The sequence below is a fragment of the Lampris incognitus genome, chromosome 7 (genome assembly GCF_029633865.1).
Source record: "Lampris incognitus isolate fLamInc1 chromosome 7, fLamInc1.hap2, whole genome shotgun sequence".
Taxonomy (NCBI): Eukaryota; Metazoa; Chordata; class Actinopteri; order Lampriformes; family Lampridae; genus Lampris; species Lampris incognitus.
In genome coordinates this window covers 46,272,561-46,294,444 of record NC_079217.1, presented here as the reverse complement: position 1 = coordinate 46,294,444, position 21,884 = coordinate 46,272,561, and the positions used below count along the sequence as shown (strand labels likewise).

The window sequence follows — 21,884 nt, the reverse complement described above, 5'->3', positions numbered from 1 at the left end:
GCCGATCTTTGGTTAGTTTTTCATTTTGCTAGTGCCCTCACCACTAGAGGTGGCATGAGGCGGTATCTGCAACCTACAGAAGTTGCTCAGGTAGTGCAGCTCATCCAGGATGGCACATCAATGCGTGCTGTGGCAAGAAGATTTGATGTGTCTCCCAGCACAGTGTCCAGAGCATGGAGGAGGTACCAGGAGACAGGCCAGTACACCAGGAGACGTGGAGGGGGCCGCAGGAGGACAAAAACCCCGCAGCAGGACCGCTATCTGGTCCTTTGTGCAAGGAGGAACAGGAGGAGCACTGCCGGAGCCCTACAAAACGACCTTCAACAGGCTACTAATGTGCAGGTTTCTGCTCAAACAGTGAGAAACAGAATGCATGAGGATGGTATGAGGGCCTGACGCCCACAATTGGGGCCTGTGCTCACAGCCCAACACCGTGCAGCCCGATTGACCTTTGCCAGAGAACATCTTGGTTGGCAGATTCGCCATTGGCGCCCTGTGCTCTTCACAGATGAGAGCAGGTTCACACTGAACACATGTGACAGACGTGAGAGAGTCTGGAGACGCCGTGGAGAACGTTCTGCTGCCTGCAACATCCTCCAGCATGACCGGTTTGGCGGTGGGTCAGTGATGGTCTGGGGAGGCATATCCTTGGAGGGCCGCACAGACCTCTACGTGCTAGCCAGAGGTACCATGACTGCCATTAGGTACCGGGATGAGATCCTAAGACCCATTGTCAGACCATATGCTGGTGCAGTGGGCCCTGGGTTCCTGCTCATGCATGACAATGCTTGTCCTCATGTGGCCAGAGTGTGTCAGCAGTTCCTGTATGTCGAGGGCATTGATGCTATGGACTGGCCTGCACGTTCCCCAGACCTGAATCCAATCGAGCACCTCTGGGACATCATGTCTCGTACCATCCGCCAACGCGATGTCGCACCACAGACTGTCCAGGAGTTGACCGATGCCCTGATCCAGGTCTGGGAGGAGATCCCTCAGGAGACCATCCGTCATCTCATCAGGAGCATGCCCAGACGTTGTAGGGAGTGCATACAGGCACGTGGAGGCCACACACACTACTGAGCCTCATTTTGAATCGTCTTGAAGAATTTCCACAGAAGTTGGATCAGCCTATGTTCTCATTTTCCACTTTGATTTTGAGTATGATTCTGAATCCAGACCTTAATGGGCTAATGATTTTGATTTCCATTGATCATTCTTAGGTTATTTTGCTCTAAACACATTCCTCTGTCTAATAAATAAAGATTTTCAGCTGAAATATTTCATTCATCGAGGTCTACACTACCGTTCAAAAGTTTGGGATCACCCAAACAATTTTGTGTTTTCCATGAAAAGTCACACTTATTCACCACCATATGTTGTGAAATGAATAGAAAATAGAGTCAAGACATTGACAAGGTTAGAAATAATGATTTGTATTTGAAATAAGATTTTTTTTACATCAAACTTTGCTTTCGTCAAAGAATCCTCCATTTGCAGCAATTACAGCATTGCAGACCTTTGGCATTCTAGCTGTTAATTTGTTGAGGTAATCTGGAGAAATTGCACCCCACGCTTCCAGAAGCAGCTCCCACAAGTTGGATTGGTTGGATGGGCACTTCTTTGAGCAGATTGAGTTTCTGGAGCATCACATTTGTGGGGTCAATTAAACGCTCAAAATGGCCAGAAAAAGAGAACTTTCATCTGAAACTCGACAGTCTATTCTTGTTCTTAGAAATGAAGGCTATTCCATGCGAGAAATTGCTAAGAAATTGAAGATTTCCTGCACCGGTGTGTACTACTCCCTTCAGAGGACAGCACAAACAGGCTCTAACCAGAGTAGAAAAAGAAGTGGGAGGCCGCGTTGCACAACTGAGCAAGAAAATAAGTACATTAGAGTCTCTAGTTTGAGAAACAGACGCCTCACAGGTCCCCAACTGGCACCTTCATTAAATAGTACCTGTTAGAGCCTGTTTGTGCTGTCCTCTGAAGGGAGTAGTACACACCGGTGTAGGAAATCTTCAATTTCTTAGCAATTTCTCGCATGGAATAGCCTTCATTTCTAAGAACAAGAATATACTGTCGAGTTTCAGATGAAAGTTCTCTTTTTCTGGCCATTTTGAGCGTTTAATTGACCCCACAAATGTGATGCTCCAGAAACTCAATCTGCTCAAAGAAGTGCCCATCCAACCAATCCAACTTGTGGGAGCTGCTTCTGGAAGTGTGGGGTGCAATTTCTCCAGATTACCTCAACAAATTAACAGCTAGAATGCCAAAGGTCTGCAATGCTGTAATTGCTGCAAATGGAGGATTCTTTGACGAAAGCAAAGTTTGATGTAAAAAAAATCTTATTTCAAATACAAATCATTATTTCTAACCTTGTCAATGTCTTGACTCTATTTTCTATTCATTTCACAACATATGGTGGTGAATAAGTGTGACTTTTCATGGAAAACACGAAATTGTTTGGGTGATCCCAAACTTTTGAACGGTAGTGTATATTGTGTTTTTAGGTGTTCCCTTTATTTTTTTGAGCAGTATATTTCCTCAGTGCACCCTGGTAAAGGCAGCTGCAAGATGAATCTGGCTGCTATTATACAGTCTTAAGCATCACAGTATACATTTTTGGTATTGAGAAAGTATTACGTTTGGCTTCTCTTTTTGTATTTACCCAATTTCCCCACGGGGATGAATTAAGTATTCTGATTCTGATGATTTTAAACTTAATTTCTTACTAAATAAACAGCTTTCACACTAGTTTTTGCCACACATCTTAAATGCATTTTGAGTGGACAATATTATCCACTGCTTAGTGGTTAATTGGCACACCTAAATCAAAAAAACCTCTTTATGAATGTCATTAGCTGCAGCTGTTTATCCTGCTTTGCTTACATCACAGAGTACCAAGACCAACCTGGTGTGTTTTAACCTTTATATGGTGTTTAACCTGTAGATGTAAGTGAACTCACTAAAATGGTCTATGGTTTAGTTACTCTTTCAGTTGGTTCAAACTGTTTTTGTTTTGTTTGCTTTGTTTTTTTCCTCCAGCAGGGGCAGTCCCAGTGCATTAACAAAACTGCAGAAAAGAACTGCTGTAGTAGTGAAGTAAAAATGAAGCAAATGATCTGCAGTTCTACTGAAGTATCTCAGTAACAAAACCACAGTAAAGAACTGCAGCAGCAGTGAAGTACGAATGTAGTAAATGAACTAGACTTTTATTGAAGTTTTGGTTACAAAACTGCAGTAAATAAAGACCTGCAGTAGTAGTTAAGTGTATGTACTGCAGTGTTACTGCAGTTACAAAACTGCTGAAAAAACTAAGCTGCACTATAACTTCAGTAAAATAAACTGCAGTTTTTGAGTGTCCAAAATACCATACTCAACTGCATCAGTATTGCAACTCATAGTATTGCAGTTTTTCATTTGTACTTTATGGAGTTATTTTTTGTCAGGGGTACGTTTGGCAGCCAGGCACCAGCAACCACAGAAATTAGTTTTATTTGTAACATTCACACTTTGAACACCAGTAACTCTCAAATGACATATGAAACAATAGAGGAAATTGTATATTCTGAATTGGATGAAAACGAAGAGCAATATATGTGTGTATATGTATTGCCACCCTGGCAAATCCTGCCATGACACTGCATTTTTTGGATATGTTCTGTAAATTAAGAGCAGAGAAAAACTAAACATGTTTGTTTTCTTCTTCATGGTAAAGCTATGTATGTTACTTTACAAGTTAAATGTAATACAGTTAACATCCCCGTGACCCTGAGAGCAGGATAAGTGGTTTGGATAATGGATGGATGGATGGAAGTTTAATTTGGTGATATTACAGTGTTGGTCTTTAATTTGAAAATTGTCACATATTACACATAACAATAATAATCAGCTTGTGTGAGAAGTTGCTCAGTAAAAAGAAAGTTGTTAAATTTTAGGTAGGCTTCTTGAAAAATACAAATCCCAATTTGTTGGGAACATAATGGTACTTGCTATTGTAAATATACTTGTTAAATCGGGTGTGAGCACCTAGTGTTATAGCTGGATATCCATCCACAGTGGGACTCTGATTAAGGAGTAAACAAGGAAGCAGATAATAGTTTGCAAACTATTATCTTCTTCTTTGTCCACTCCCTAATCAAAGGAGTGGACAAGGAAGCAGATAACAGTTTGCAAACTTTATCTAGGCACGTGGCGAGAGGTACAAAGTATATGGATGTGTGGTATATTTGTCATGGATGCACACAGAATCTCCTCACTCCTTTTGCCTGCCGTATCTAGCAGCAACTAACAGCAGACAATCGCTCAATTACCATGTGGCACTAGCTATTTCCACAGTCAGCGGCTCCCCCTACTGGCCACACGGAGAGTCGTGCATGAAGCTCCTGAGGGAATTCTGTACAGCCGCCCCCATAATAGCTTTATGTGCTCCTATGAATTCCCTCTATTCTCCAGTTAAGTTTCCTGATTGTCATCATCGGGTATAGTTGGCAGTTGAACCAATTTTGCCACAGGCTGCACATAGGTTCTGTCCTTCACCTTGATTTCTGCTGATCTGATACATCCATCTGCACTGGCGTGAAGCTCGACAACTCTACCGATGGGCCAGTGTGCACGAGGTAATAGTGGGTCAATTATCATCACAACTGAATCCTGAGCCACCCTACTGGTAGATGGGTTCCACTTTTGCCGTATTTGCAGAGTAGGCAGGTAGTTCCTGATAAACTGCATCCAAAAAATGGTCTGCCATCATTTGGCTGTATTGCCACCTCCTCCTTATGAGGGTGTCGTGTGTGTGTGTAGATCTCTTGAGGAAGGGAGGCGTCCCGCCACCCCATCAGCAACATGCGTGGTGTTACAGGATCTGGGTCTGTGACATTGGAAGACACATATCCAAGTGGTTTGGCATTAAAGATTCCCTCCACCTCTCACAGCAGGGTGAGAAGGACATCTTCATTAACTGCTTGTGTCCCCCTTATGACCTGCAGCTCTGTCTTCATGGAACATGTATCTCCCGTTCCCATGCCCCACATTGGGCGCCAAAAGTGCAGGGCTGCTGATGGATTGAACCAACGATGACCAATTTTCACTGTGTACATTTCCAGAACAGTCTACGCCTGTTGAATAAAATGGTGGCTGGAAAAGTTGGAGCTTAGCTGGAGGCAAATCAGCCATGACTGGCACAGTGGGCTGTCCTTTCCATCTTTTGCATCCTACATAGATCCTTTGGTTGCATTTGATTGCCTGTCTCCCTTGCAAGATCCAATACGGCCATCTGAGTTCGGCAAAGACCCGGTCAGGACCAGGTTGGAGAAGGCGTTCATCTGTGTCACAGATAAGGAGGTTTGTCACAGCATGGTGTGGATCCAGAACAATCCGGCGAATGTCAACTGAAGCTAAGCTGTTCAGGTTTCGCAGACGTTCACCAACCCAGCTGAAGCCAGTTCATTGTCCCATTCTGGTGCTAAACAGCTTAGTCTACTGCTTGGTGACACCCGATTACCAGATTTAAGGGCTTTCACTTCTTCTGGGAAACACTCATTCTGGTAGGCTCTCAGGAGATGAAGCTTGGCATCACGGGCACTGGTAGGCTGTGATGTTGTGGGGTTCGAGGCTGCCGCCCCTTGTAGAGTCTGCTCTGCAGCACTGAGCAATTTGGCCCAGTTCGAAAACTGTGTGGCATCTATAGCTTCAACTGTTAGAAGGTGCTGAGTGAGTCCACAGAAGATGCCCCCTTTAAGCTCCTCTGCACCTTCGGCCTCTTCTGTGATTTCAGCCAAGGGTAATTGGTCCTGTGGTTTGTGGAGGAATTGAGGTCCCTGGAGCCAGCGACGGATTGGTAAGATCAGCTATTGACGTTCTTTGAGTAATGTCATCTGTTGGGTTACTGGCAGAATCAACATATCACAATTTCTTGCCTTGAGTGAGTTCCTGGACCTCAGAAACCCTTGTCCCGATGAAGACTTTGAATCAGCAAGAGTCAGATTTTAGCCAGGTAAGGACTGTTGTTGAGTCTGACCACAGGAATGTGTTAGTGATGTGCACTCAGTTCATGATATTTGAGGGCAGACAGCTGGGCTCCATTTAATGCACCGCAGAGCTCCAGCCATGGGATGGACAACTGGCACCTAGGTGCCACCTTTGATCTTGCCATCACAAAGGAGACATGTATCTTCTTGACCTCTTGCATGGTCAAGTAGGCTACTGAGTCATATGCTTGCTCTGATGCATCGCAGAATACATGTAGTGTATATTCTGTATCTGCAATGGCCCGCTCTGATGGTGCGTAGGTCCTTGGGATGGAAATGCTGGCTAGTTGTGGCACCTCATTCTCCCAGCTAACCCAGGCCTTAAGAAGGTCCGGAGGGAGGTTTGGATCACTCCAGTCTCTTTCCTTTGCCTACTGATTTTGCACAATGACCTTTGCTCTCATCATGAAGGAGATAATTAGGCCCAGGGGATCATAGTGCGCTGCTAGCACATGATACATATTCCTCAGTGTAGGAAGTTGGCTCTCCAGTAGCCTCACGTTGTGGCCAAGCTTATCAGTTTCCCAGTGCCATATTAGACCCAAAGCCATCTCCTGCGGGTTAGTTGATTTCTCCATGAGCCACAACTCTGTATTCGGTGACTTGGCAGCTGATGGCAGATGAGCGATGACTGATGGCTCTTTACTGGGACACTGCTGGAGTTCAAATCCTCCATCCACCAGAACTCTCCGCATTTTATCCACCAGGACCCTCGCTGATTTGGTTGTATGGAGACTCTGAAGGCAGTTATCAATGTAGAAGGACTGCATTAGAGACTGCCAGATATCATAATTTCCCTCTCCTGAATTCTTCACATGTGTCTGTAATGCAAACGTTGCGCAGCAGGGACTGGTGGTTGTGCCAAATGGCAGAACCTGCCACTGGTACACATCTGGTTCTCTTTCTCACTGCAAGTCTCGCCATAGAAACCTCAGCACTGGCTGCTCCTCTGGGAGGAGACGGACCTGATGAAAAATTGCCCAGATGTCACCGCTAACCACTACTAAATACTGCCTGAACCTGAAACATTGCCTGGATTTCACAGCTAACCACTACTAGATACTGCCTGAACCGCAGAAGGACTCCAAGGAGTGTAGGGCCTGGCAGGAGCTGATCATTCAGGGAGAGGCCATGGTAGTTAAAGGACCAATTGAAAACCATCCTGTGTTTCTCATTGTGCTCGGCTAAGTGATATGGCATGAACCAGGATTCCTGGGATTCATTCACCTGCTCAGGAAGAAGTTTCACCATACACCCACCATCAATTAGTTTTTTTTTCATCTCATCCTCATAGATCTGAGCTTTGACTGGATCTTTAACCAGCTGTCATTCTCTACTCCTGAGAGTTGGCATCACAGCTTCCACTGTAGCTCGTAGTAGTGAAGCATTCTTGAGACGAGGTAGTGGAGTGACATAGCACAATATATCCCCAGCTTTGACTCTTACTGTGTGAGATTCCAGGATGGCAATGACTTCATCGTCTTGGCGTGAGCGTACTACCAGCCTCTCACTGCGAAATGGAAGGGCATCAACTTGCCAGAGACGTTCCACATGCTGATAAATGTTCTCTGTTACTGGCCTTAATGTTGATGTGAAGTAACATGTCTAAGTCTGTGAGCTGTCGAGTGTATGGCTATCTGATCCCTGAAGAGCTCAGCCCAGCTCTGTATGGACAGCACTGGGCCCACCATCTGGACTCATCCAAACTTGCTCTTTGGCAGCTATCGAGCATTATCTGCCCCATTCAGGAGAAGAGGGCGCACATTCTTGAAGGACTGAATTGGTATCCCCCTCAGATGGCGATAATGCTTCTGCAGGATTCTTACTGGATAGGCCTGTTCTGCCAAAGCCATGCGCTGGGCAGTTAAAGTTCCCTTCATGAGATACTTTTCTCCACGGTATGTTTGGGAGACATAGAAATCTACAGAAGAGCCAGTGAGGTATGTGATGTCATGGCAGACGGTCTGCAGTGTCATAGACTCTACCTCTCCCTTAAGGCAAAGGTGGGAAACAGCAGCAGGAAGGATAATTGTTCATTCGGCTCCATCATCCAAGATTGCATGAGTGTGTAGTAACTTGTTTCCATGGCTCACAATTACTGGCACAACCTTTAGCACTAGAACGATCAAGGCCGCCATTTTGATGGTTTTGGATTTTCAAAGTTTAATCTACTACTACTACTACTACTGCTACTACTTTTGGCTGCTCCTGTTAAAAAAAAAAAAAAGAGAGAAAAAAGATACAGACCTGCCGCTCCCCAAATGCTCCTAAAATGGCATATATTTGAATTAAAATGAGTTTTAGATCAATTGCACAAAAAAAGTTATGATAAGGTCTACCTAAAATGACCATGAGTGGTCAAAAAGACAGCTCGTAGTTTGCGCGTCATCATGCATGTCATGTCACTATTTCTGACGTGTTGGTTGCGTCCTTTCCTTCGCAAAGTTCATTGCTCTGTCCTAGAAATACATTAGCGTTCTCCAGTGCAGAGAAATACTCTTAACTTGATTTTTGATTATTTCCAACATGTCTGGGTACAGCTGCTGTTTCAGACGCAACATGACTACCACCGAGGCGTTGCATTATTTGCAGGCGTTGGACACCGGCAATTTTAAATTGTTTGAAAAATAGTTCTAAAGTTGTTAAAATGTTATTTTGGTGTCAATGCAGTGTATTGATATCTCAATTGGGTATTTATCTTGACAGAATATAGAGTTTAAAAACTGTGGGCAGTCAAAACCATTGTCGTTCTAATAGTTTTTAATTCCCAGTAATTGTTTGGGACTGTTTCAATGGTTATTTTCAGTTAAATTTAATGTTTTATAGGCATTGATATGTTTGGTAGATTAGCAATATGTGTTTTCCGTTTTGTTTTTCTTGGTAATATTTTTACATTTTCAATTTTGCTTTTCAAGTTTGACCATGTCTCTCTGAAGTTTGAATTGTTTAAAAATAGTATTATAGCTGTTAAAATGTTAATTTTGGTGTCAGTCGTTTCCTAACAAACACACTAACATATGCAATGCATTAATATCTCAACTGGGTATTTATCTTGACAGAATATAAAGTTTGAAAACTGGTGGTCAGTTTGACCACCCATGGTTGTTTTAGGTAGGAGTGAAATCCGGGTCATTCTAGTCCACCTTGCTTGGCTGGAGTGAATGTAGTAGCTCTAGTTGTAGAATCGATGAGATAAACCCCTGAACCTGCCTTGGTGATAACATGAAGAACTTTGAGGTGTATATCCTGGCCAGGGGTGCCGCCAGAGATTTCGCGCCCTTATAAAGAATATGACTGAGTGCCTTTTATTTAATTAATTAATCAAATAATTATTTTATTATTTTCCTGACTTCTCTAAACATTAAACCCCTTCCTATACCTTCATCCCATGCTACCAGCTTGCCTAACAGTCCCCTCATCAACAGCTTCTCCAACAAGGGACCCATCTTCTTAGTTTGACAAATTTACATATAAAATGCTCTTAACAAAAAGGAATGTGATACCACCATAGCCCAGATTGAACCTGTGGGCTCATTCCTGTGGATCTCGCCTTCCTGTGGCTCACGAATCAGAGAGGTCTTCGACAAGATCTGGCCATATGCCATTGGGTAATCAGGTGGGATAAGGGGAAAAACTAGAAATAATTTCTAAAAAAAAATTGTGCACCGTTGTGGCGCCCCCTCTAGTCTGGTGCCCTTAGAATCGTCATAACATTATACCCACTTATGGCGCCACTGTTCCTGGCATTCACTAGACTTCAGTGTGCATTTCTCTGTTATGTGGCTTGTACAGCCACATTTCCTGCAACGTTTTCCATCAGCAAGCCATTTCTCGATTTGGTCTATTGCACATGTTGCAATGTTGGGACACTGGGAGAAATAATGTTCTACACTCTTGCAGAATAAATAGACATTTGGATCGCTTATCTCTTGACAACTGACTGACTGGCCTTGCATGGAGTGTTGTCATCCTTTGGTTTGCCGGTGCCATAATAGACTACCGACTGAGTCTTTGATTTCATAGCAGATATCCTTTCTCTCTTGGGAGCAGCCTGCTTTTCTGCCTGGTGGCGTTGAGCCATCTTTGACGACAATCACTGAACTTCTCCTCTGACCTTTAACCACTCAGCAAGGTCTCTGAAGTTGTAAGGGTTGAGGCTGATTGTTTGAAATCGGCCGTGTGTTTGGAGATGCTCCACGAAACTGCCCCTTGAATACTTAGGCAACTTACTTAAGAGCCTGTCCACATGTCCAGTAGATGTTATCTCCATCCCATTCAGACCTTCAAGCTGTTAGCATTCCCACTAGCAGGTCTACATTGAGAGCGCAACTCTGGAATGCTTTTGAATCACCTGGCTTTACATCTGGGGGATTCAAGATTGCTGCTATTTCGCTCGGTTCAAGCTGATACGGCTGCCCATATTGTCACTGCAGGGCTTGCTTTGCCATGGTGTATGGCTGTGGATAGTGACGACATGTTGTGCTATCAGCCATGCTTCGTCCAATATGAGCTGCTCCATAAGCACTCTGTATTTATAGTACTCTGAGAGCTCAGGGTATGGCTGCAGCAGGTGATCCAGGGCCATCTTTAAGTCTGCAAACTCTCGCTGTCATGTTCTAGTTTAGGAAGCTTGGGAACTGGGACAGGTTGTGCAGGGAGTGGGAGAGCAAGTGGTAGCCCTGGTGTTAAAGCTGGTGTCGTTCCTTGAGCAGGCTGAGGCGCTGGGAGGCCCATAGCGGGGTGCTGTGAAGGCCATGGCGCTGAGGCTGGTTGATAGCTTAACTGAACAGGTGGGACTGGTGGTGGTTGATATGTTGGCACTGGAGAAAGCTGATATGTTAGCTGGATTGGGGTACCATAATTGGGCTGATAAATGGGCTGACCCACTGTCATTGGAGTGGACTGATATCCTAGCTGCGGTGCTGCACTTGGAGCTTGGGGCCATGGTTGGTAGACTGGCTGAACAGCATTTGGGTTAACTAGCTGAGATCCTGGCTGCGGCAATGTAATATTAGTGGGTAAGGTGTAGACTGCATTATCCCTGAGGGAGCTTGATAGTACATTAGTGGAGCAAGTGCAGTTTGGGTGTACAGCATTGAGGATCCCGGTAGTTAGGACAAAGATATAGAGTGAGGAGTTGTTACTGTGGACAGCTGGTGCACTGAATTTACAGAAGCAATAGATGGAGGCCAGTAGGTGTACTGACGAGATACAAAAGTGGTTGGCTGGATTGCTGAATAGCTAAGATTTCCAGGTGCTGGAAGAGATGTTGGTTGTACCAAACCAGAGGTAGACTGTTGCATCGTGGTAGCAGCTACCATTGGTGTAGATTAGATGGTTGGAGGTAAGACTTGTTGATGTCACACCATGATGTGCAGTAGGCTGTGAGGCTGTCATGCGGCCAACAGCATAGTTCATCAGTGGCTGTGACATATACCGCTTACTGCCTTCCACAAGTTGTGTAGTGGCTGTACTCATAAATGGATGGTCATGGAACGGTACGGAGTATGTTGATGTTATTGCTCTGCTTACAATAGAGCTGCCATCTGAATAAACTTTATGGTCTGATTCTTCGCCACTACGGTGATCATGTCCTCCTGCTCAGGGGCAGGATGCAAGCCTTAAAACATCATTGAATTGACAGGCATAGTTGTCTGGCTGAATTAAACACTCCTTACTACCCCCTAGGTAATGTGGCTGTTGTTTACATAGCTCATGTGAGAGCCCGAATGCAGGGTGTGGCTGGTCACTTTGTGTAGCAGACTCAGCATGCATAACTGATGACTGCAGCACTGTAGCATTGGCAGTCGGGAGTTCGCTCCTTGCTCCCGGCTGTTCTAGGGAAGCAGTGGAGGACAACAACTGAAGAGGTAAGGTCACTTGGTAATCCAGCAGGTGTGTTGGGAGATGCCTATTTCTTCTCTGTGCAGTTGGGATGCTGTCAGTAGATGCTACTGCTCTCAGCTCTTCCATGCTGTCACTGTGGGTGAATGTATCTGGCTCAAAGGACCAATATTGTAAATATACTTGTTAAACTGGGTGTGAGCACCTAGTGTTATAGCTGGATATCCATCCACAGTGGGACTCATTAAGGAGTGGACACGGAAGCAGATAATAGTTTGCAAACTTTATCTAGGCACTTGGAGAGAGGTACAAAGTATATGGATGTGTGTGGTATATTCGTCACGGACACACACAGAATGTCCTCACTCCTTTACTGCCTACTGTATCTAGCAGCAACTAACAGCAAACAATCGCTCAATTACCATGTAGCACTAGGCTAATTCTACTGCCAGTGGCTCCCCCTACTGGCCACACTGATCAGTGCATGAACCTCCTGAGGGAATTCTGTACACTTGTACCCACCAATGGGGCCGCGTCCATGAGCTATTTTTAGCCTTTCCCGAACGGAAGTGGAAGCTTCGCAGCAAACGGAAGTCAGACATCAGATGCACTAGACTACATTAGAAGTAAGCAGTTTGTTGTAATTTTCTTCGTTTTTTGCGAAATTTAATGTTATCGGATATATGGCAGCATATACGTGAATTGGTGTTGTAAACACAGCCATGCTGTACTGTCTGACATGCTCCGCATGTCCGACTTCCTATGATGTGTCCATAGCTACAGCGATGCTGTGACATCACTCGGATGCTGCCCCATTAGTTGAACCACAGTCTCAGTAGGCAGACTGTCTTTGACATTTCCATCTGAACTGTTGCTGGCCTTCCTATCACTGAAGGAGTGAGTGGCTAATATGTCACTCCCAAAAAAAGATGACCAGCAGCTCTGGAGTGTACCTCATGTAATTTGAGGCTCTGATGCAAGTCATCAAGGCCTTTTGGACCCTAAAACGCCTGACTGGGTTATCGCAGAAGAATCCTGTATTCAGAAATGATACTCACACACATTACATGCAAACTGTTTTAAAGGTGCAGTATATAGTGTTGCTGAAAACACACCCATAGTGCGTCAACTCTTAAGCAACCAGACTGCCTGTGGAAAGAAACTATTAATGAGACAGGTGGTGTGTGATTTGATGCTCCGGTTACATTTATTTAGATGGTAGAAGCGAGAACAGACATGGGTTAGTGTCCTTAATGATATTTTGGGCTCTCCTTTTGCATTGAGTGGTGTAAATGTTATGAAGTTGTGGTAGTTCCATGTCAATGATTTTTGCTGCTGTCTTTACAGCAGCAAAGTAGTCTACAATCTTGCAGTCCTTAGCACTCAGGTTGCCAAAACAAACTGTGATACAGCCTGTCAATGCACTCTCAATAGTACTGCAATAAAAGTTCGTAAGAGTTTTGGTACTCATACCAAAACTCTTGAGACGCCTCAGAAAATACAGTCTCTGCTGTGCCTTTGTTAGGATGCAATTGGTGTTGAGAGACCATGAGTGTCTGTGATGTGTAAACTGAGAAAGTGAAAACTGTTAAAAATTTCAACAGATGACCCATTGATGGAAATAGGAATGTGATTTTCGCTGATCTTTCTAAAGTTAACAATGATTTGTTATTTTTTGACATTTAGAGAGAAGCTGTTATCAAGGCACCATATGGTTTCATACTCCACAGCCATGCTATAGGTCCTCTTGTCACTGTTGCTTATTAGCCCAATCACTGTGGTGTCATCTGAGAATTTAATGATGCTGTTATTATCATATTTGGCAACACAGTCGTGTGTAAACAGACGGTACAATAGGGGACTAAGACAGAAGCCCTGAGGCACGCCAGTTATAAAAGCTAATGTAGATGAGTATGTTTGACCTTTTCTCACACTCTGGCCCGTGCCTGTCTGGAAATCAAATAGCCAATTACAGATAGCTTTGCCCAGAGAAAGACCTATTGAGTTTCAACAACAGTTTGGATGGTACAACTGTATTAAAAGTAGAACTGTAATCAATAAACAACATTCTGACATAGGTATTTTTCTTTTTAAGGTGTACTAAAGCAGTATGCAGAGCAAGTGAGAGTAATTGGTCAAGGGTAACAGGAATGTTACATTTTATATATGATATAACCCATCTTTCCAGGCACTTCATAATAACAGAGGTCAAAGCAACAGGTTGGTAATCATTAAGGCAAGAGACAGGTGTTTTCCTAGGTATAGGCATCATGGTGGTTTTCTGAAAACACAGTGGAACCACACACAATGACAGGACAGATTAAAATGATCAATGAAAACCTGAGTGTAACATGCCTTGAGGACACAGGAAGGGACAGCAGCTTTACGAGCCTTAACCCTTTTAAAAGTTTGACTCATGTCAGCCTCTGTCACCTGTAGATCAACTTCATTGGGTAGGCACTGTGCTGCTGTCATTGGGTCCAAGTTGTGAGTTTCAAAACAGGCAGAGGTGGCGATAGCCACACCGGGTTTAGAGTTATAGTCCGTAATCGCCTGCAGCCCCCTCCACATACGGTGCAAGCAGGCCTCGAAATTAACTTTTTTCCTCAGTGTCCCACACCACAACTGTCCCGAATTCTACTTTGTATTGTCCCGGATATAACCAACAGTGTCCCAAATTTTAATTCTTGTCGTCGCCCCCCCAATTATGCAGAATACATATAATTTGATCCTTTTTTGTCACTCAATCATCACACCATGGACTCTGGTCCACCATATAAGTTTAAAATACTTATTCTTTTATTAAACATATGAATATTAGTTTCGGGAGTCGGCAGTATTGGGGCTTGCATCAGGGGGCTGTTTATTCAACCACCTCAGCATTTCTTGCTTCTTCTTCTTTTTTTTTTATAAATTTATTTCTGATTTTCCCCTTTTTCTCCCAATTTAGTGGCCAATCGATCCCTATTTTAATTCAAACACCCACCCTTGTACTGTATGCGTTCGCTAACTGCACCTCTCCGGCCGGCAGTCTCGAAGGATTCGCGACTCCAGGCCGAACCACCGCTTTTTCCGACACACAGAGTCATTTGGCGAACACAAGCCGACTCCGCCCCCCTCCCGAAGACAGCGTAGCCAATTATTGCTGCTTCATCGAGTCTAGCCATAGTCGGATCTGACGAGACCGAGGCGCGAACCCCTGTCCCCAGCGGGCAACTGCATCGACACAAAGCCGATCCTTAGACCGCTACACCACCGCGGACTTCTTCTTTTAACTGTCGTTGATGATGGTCTATCGCTCTGGCTCTATGAACGTTGCATTGGCGCGAGTCAAGCAGCAGCCACTGGCAGAGTGGATGACGTAGATGCATTACATGATTTGCACGAACAGGTGATTGACTGCCCTATCGTGAGGTGCCGCAAGAACGTAAGCCTTCTGTAGTTTCGCCGTTCACACGTTTTTATTAAATTATTCAAACGACAAAATAACGTCTAGATACTCATAATTAATGACTTTGCAAATAACACCTATTTCGAAGTTTACTTTGATATTTTTTTTCACTGTCCTGGAATTGTCCCAGACAAAATATATTTGTGTCCCAGTAGGATTTTTTATGGTCCCCGGGACATCATTAATTTCGAGCCCTGGGTGCAAGTCACAGCCACTGTAGTAATTTTCTAGTTTGTCCCTTTATTGTTTTAGCAGCTTTGATGGCTCTCCGCAATGCTTACCTGGATTTTTTTTTTATAGCATTCCTTGTCCCCCAATTTAAAAGCAGTGGTATGCTCCCTCAACTTCAGGCAAATATCGCTGTTAATCCAGGGCTTTTGTTAGGGTAGGAGTGAATAGTCTATACTGGGATAAAGTTATCCACACAGAATTCAACATAGCCAGTGAACCGATTTCGCATACTCGTCCAAACTCGAGGCTTAAACCTTAAAGATTGACCAGTCTGTTTAAAGATTCAGCTCGAGTACCCCATTGTGTCCCTGTTTCAGACTGCCCAATGCCGGATATGCTTATTCCACGAAGGGAAATTCTTAACGAATCACTCACCACATGTACTTTTTCTTCTTCAGCTACTTATTCTCTTTTCCTTCCTCCATTGCTGTAGCTCTATGGGCCATAGTGGTGATGCAACCAATGGAGCTGGCCTGCGACGCCTGTCCTATCAGTACAGCGATGGAGAAGAGGTGGGCCCAGTGGCAGGCGAGCCCCGTGAGCATATCATTGACTGCGGTGATATCGTCTGGGGCATGGCCTTTGGCTCGTCTGTGCCAGAGAAGCAAAGCCGCTGTGTCAACATTGAGTGGCATAGATTTAAGTTTGGCCAAGACCAGCTACTATTGGCAACAAGCCTTAACAACGGCCGTATCAAGATCTGGGACGTCTACACTGGTGAGGGGTCCCAAAAATGTATTCCTCTGGAAAAATTGTTAAAGAATTGTTCTAACTATTAACAATTTCTTACTAAATTTTATTAAATTAGAGTGGAGGAAGATATTTTTAATGTTTGTAAGAGGCGATTTTTGTGTCATATATTGAGACATTTCCTCTATCAACATTGATATTTTAGCAAACTGCTGTAAACTTAATTAATTTCAAACCAGTGACCATGGTCATTCATTATCATCAAGTTTTTTTTAGTTTCAAATCAAGGGAAACTCGTCATATCCTCAGACAGCCAAGTAACTTATTTTAGCTAGTTAGGTAGCAGCCAGCATCATTTTGCTAGGCTTAATTTTGTGACTGTAAATTGATATGAGTCATCCCGTTAATCAAGTTAAGCTGGAGGCCAGTATGTGGCATAGGTGGACGGCAAGGTGGTAGGTTGGGAGAAAAATGCCACAGAAGGTTGAATCAGTTCATCTGGACACAACATTTATTGGGAGAAACATTTCATCACTCATCTAAGGGACTATTTCAGTCTCAACTGACTGCAGGTATCCCCACTGACGAAGTCGCTTAGATGAGCACAGTTAAACAGTGCTAACGAGTACTACCCACTCTCCTATTTACTAAGGTAGAATACAGAGGGCAAATTTATCAAATGTAGTACTATGTCTAAAACTACCAAAACAATGTTTCCCCATCAAATTTAATTCTGACGGGGTGTCCGGGTAGCATAGCAGTCTATTCCGTTGCCTACCAACATGGGAATTGCCGGTTCGAATCCCCGTATTACCTCCGGCTTGATGGGGCATCCCTACAGACACAATTGGCCGTGTCTGCGGGTGGGAAGCCGGATGTTGGTATGTTTTCTGGCTGATGCACTAGCGCCTCCTCTGGTCGGTCGGGGCGCTTGTTCGGGGGGGGGGACTGGGGGGAATAGCGTGATCCTCCCATGCGCTACGTCTCCCTGGTGAAACAATTCACTGTCAGGTGAAAAGAAGTGGCTGGGCGTCCGGGTTGCGTAGCGGTCTATTCCGTTGCCTACCAACACGGGGATCGCTGGTTCGAATCCCTGTGTTACCTCCGGCTTGGTCGAACGTCCCTACAGACACAATTGGCCGTGTCTGCGGGTGGGAAGCCGGATGTGGGTATGTGTCCTAGTTGCGGCACTAGCTCCTCCTCTGGTCGGTCAGGACACCTGGTCGGGGGGAGGGGGAACTGGGGGGAATAGAGTGACCGTCCCACACGCTACGTCCCCCTGGCAAAACTCCCCACTGTCAGGTGAAAAGAAGTGGCTGGCGACTCCACATGTATCAGAGGAGGCATGTGGTAGTCTGCAGCCCTCCCTGGATTGGCAGAGGGGGTGGAGCAATGACCAGGACCCCTCGGAAGAGTGGGGTAATTGGCGGGATACAATTGGGGAGAAAAAGGGGGAAAAAGTTAAAAAAAAAAATTAGTTCTGAGATTAACAACTCAAACTAGAGCAGTGTGAACTGTGCATGCTTTGAAAAACAGGTTGGATTTTTTTCAAAAGTGCCATTACACAACTTTAATGGTTGATCAACTGTAGACCATCTTCTCGAGAAATATCAAACCAGAGTTTAGTCTGTAAAGTACTTAAGCCTTGTTTCATTTTTCAGAGGGGTACAATGGCATTTTTTAGTATACGACTAAAATATCCAGACTATAGGGAGGAGTTGACAATACCAGGAAACTTCCCGAGACAGCCAGTCCAAGACTTTTTTGAAGAAGCTAGAAGAAATGGGATCAAGATCACAGGTTGAGGGCTTTAGCCTGCTCATTTAATCCCAATCAGTGGCAGTAAAACTACAAAAAGAGCCCTGTGGTGGTAAAATGGAATAACCTTGTTAGGGTTTTAGTTTGAGGAAATACCAGCCCTTGTGTTTGATATTTTATCTCTAATAACATGAAAACAAAGAAAAACAAATGCTATTCCTCACTTGCCGGACTAATGCACCCCACAATGTGAGTTATTGGAGAACTCTTGGATATGACTTGGGTGAAGACAGAAGTGTAAAAAGTTAACAATTGATGGCTTAAATCCTAAGAAATTTCCTTAGACTTGTCAATCAAAACAGACAAGGGTGTGACCAAAGGTGGCTTTGTCAACATTATACTGTGTACCATGAGCTTTAATGAAATCTTTTTTTTTCGATAATTCTTTCCAGGAAAGCTGTTGCTAAATCTGATGGATCACACAGATATAGTTCGAGACTTGACCTTTGCTCCCGATGGTAGCCTTGTGCTGGTGTCAGCGTCAAGAGACAAAACCCTCCGGGTGTGGGACCTAAAAGATGACGGTATGCTGGGATTTTTGTGGAAACTCTTCATTTGATTAAAATGCTTGCATTGTATGTGGAAACCTATATAACTGTCAGATATTAACAGGTGCATCTGTCCTCGTCCCAATTTTCTGAAATTCCACAGATCCTCTTGGGTTGCATTTGTTTTAAGTAAGACTGGTATCGGGTAAAAAAATCCCTGCCTCTCAAAAGTCTTTTATTTTCATATGGGTTTAGATATGTATGGATGTCAGTAAACAATCATACCAACAGTTTTCTAATCATAGTGCATGCGGCATACACCAGGTGATGATTGTTTATATTTTTGTCATTTAACCTTTGTGACAATGAGGGAGCGGATCGGGGTGCAATGTGTTGCACATTTTGACTGATGCACCAGTTGTTGTTAGTGAAGTCAAACCACAGCGCTTTTGGATGTATGAATGTTTCTCCAACTGAAAGGCAAGCTGTCTCCCCAGAGAGGGAGGAAAAGAAGAGGAAACACTGAGGGCGGTCTGACAAGAAGCAGGGCAGGCCAAGCTAACTGCTACCCTATACAGACCGGCAGTTTCGACAGTCATCCTGGCTGGTGTTCACGCTCTTGGACAATTCTGATTTCAGTAATAGAGACATTTATTGATAGTTAAATGTCTACCAACAATAGAATAAATAATTGAATAAATAAAAAATCAAATAGGTGATTGAAATAACCCTATCAAATGACAAAACAGAGTTTATCACTCTGTTGGGCGATGGTATAAGAGGGTATGTGATTTTCAGAACTACCAGAGAAGGCAGAATGCTATGAGGTGATAAAAATCATTCCAAGGCTTAAAATTAAGATTTAAGATTACTATTTGATATCAACTGTTATCAAAGGCAGCAGATGTGACTTCAGCCTACTTTAGATGAAGCGTCGCTGTATAGATGATTTGGTCCAGCTGGACTTTAATCAGTCCAACTCGGTAAAAGTAATCTGAAAGTAATTTCGTTGACAGATGATAAATCTTCAAAAATGATCAAAGCTTGTTTTACTCTGTGGCAAAGAGATACAAGACAGATTTTTTTCAAAAATAAAATTGATACATGTGCACCTTGGCAAGGGGAAAAATGCAAAAATGCTAAGCAAGAGAGAAATAAGAAATTAGGAAAAGACTAAGAAAACCTTAAAAACGGAAAAGACTCGAGAGTAAAACAAACTTAAGAAAGGAGAAGACTTTTTAGAAGAGTGCAAGAACAGCTCAAGAGCAGTTCAAAGACTGAACAAAGAGAAGAGTGAAGAGTCTTGAGAGGCATAAGAGAGTGAACAAAAGCTGATTTGCCTTTTTATGGATCTTCCTGACCTGGGATGACATCCCCCCCCCCCAAGGTTGGACAACCCTGAGGTTCGAACCCAGGACCTTCTTGCTGTGAGGCGACAGTGCTAACCACTGGGCCACCATGCCGCCCATGTGTGGTGTCAGACTCACACTCAAGGGCGGGGGCTGGGGTCGCAATCTTAGCTACAGTAGCTCTTCTGTGAGATTGGACCAGATGAGCTAGCCTTCGCTCCCCACACGCATCAGTGAGCCTTGAGCACACATGACCGTGTCACCGGTTCGCCAGTTGGCCTTCCTTGGACCACTTTTGGTAGGCACTGACCACTGCATACACCACAAGACCTGCTGTTTTGGAGATGCTCTGACCCAGTCGTCTAGCCATCACAATTTGGCCCTTGTCAAAGTCGCTCAGATCCTTACGCTTGCCCGCTTTTCCAGTTTCCAACACATCAGCTTCAAGAATTGACTGTTCACTTTCTGCTTAATATATCCCAGCCCTTGATAGGCTTTGTAATGAGATAATCAATGTTATACACTTACCTTTCATTGGTTTTAATGTTTCAGCTGATCGGCGTATATATATATATATATCTCAGTCTGTCTATGCATGTGTGCGGATTTTAAGGTTTATACTTGTATTTACTTAAAATTGACCCATCTCCTGTATTTGCATGGAGTTGGACATACAGCTTCACAGTGGCTCTTACTGGTCTATAGACAATGAGGCAGGATCAGTGAGTCCCGGTTGTATCTCTGTTCGGGCTGCTGTCAAAGGGCAGCCGTCTTTGGAATCTGCTGGGTCCTAGCTTCAAATGATTTTCACAGCAAGCTTCTATGGCTTATGCATAAGTCAGCTCCGACTTATGGAACCTGTTAACTGATATCTGCACCTCAATGAACATGCAAACATAAGTTGGAATCAGTACAGTTTATCTGCCATGATAAACCACAAATTCCCGTCACTGTGTAACAAGCTATGTAAGATACGTCTTTTCTGAAAGTCCAAGGATAATGAAAATAAGTCTAGGAATTGTCTATCAACGTTTAGTAGGATTTGTGTTTGTGCTGCAACTGATTGTGGTTGATGTTTTTTGTCTGTTTTATTGTATAGGTAACATGGTTAAGGTTCTTCGGGGCCATCAGAACTGGGTCTACTGCAGTGCTTTTTCCCCTGACTCTTCGATCCTGTGCTCGGTGGGCGCTGGGAAAGCAGTATGTAATCGTTCTCTTTCACCTTTCCTTACTTTTTTGGGCTTTCTAGCTACTCTGTGCTATTACTTGTCCACCTGCCCGCCCATGTGCACCGTAATAGAAACTTGCTTGATGTTATAACAAGCTGTACTACCTTTCTGTTTTATTTTATTTGAATTGAAAGAAAGCTGTAGGTATTGTTTACTTGCAGAAATAAAGAGATAAAAAAGTACATGAAGTTACAATGCAACTGCAGTTTAACAAATTTGGATGAACTTATTTGGATGATTGCCCACCTTTCATGTGAGCATGTTTAGCAATTATATCAGCAAATTAGCGTAGGATGTACAGGGAATGGACAAACAAATGAAATCACCTAACAAACCAATTGAAATACAGTGCATATATATATATAGATGTACTACCCATTGACTCCAAAATGGCTTCAGCCCTCCTTGGGTTGCTGTCCTTCAAGACTGGTGGGATATTGGATCATTACATCTGCAGTCCCACAAGCTGTCTGGTGTTGTTTTGAAAACAATGGTGATTGTCAGACCTTGCTTAAAGTTGACACATACTGCTTGCCCTTTTAATTCTAATTTGGATACTTCAAAGTTTATCTTTTGTATTTAGGTTTTCAGCTGTTTTGTCCATGCCCTGTAGGATGACACAGGGCAAACCCCATCATCCCACCCAGTAGATGCTCGTAGGTCATACTGAAGCCTGCACCCAAACACTTTTCTCAGAATTCATTTTGTTGGAGTGACATAGAACTTAAATATTCTCCCATAATTAAGTGAGCTAG

General features: G+C 43.8%; 1 protein-coding gene across 1 annotated transcript in view; it reads left to right on the top strand.

Moving 5' to 3' along the window:
- The window catches only part of wsb1 (WD repeat and SOCS box containing 1), a 37,683-nt gene that overhangs the window by 1,590 nt on the left and 14,209 nt on the right, over positions 1 to 21,884 (top strand). The window contains exons 3-5 of the mRNA XM_056283105.1: positions 15,989 to 16,272; positions 18,456 to 18,587; positions 21,000 to 21,100. Of these exons, the coding sequence (XP_056139080.1) occupies positions 15,989 to 16,272; positions 18,456 to 18,587; positions 21,000 to 21,100 (517 nt within the window). The remainder of the gene's footprint in view (positions 1 to 15,988; positions 16,273 to 18,455; positions 18,588 to 20,999; positions 21,101 to 21,884) is intronic.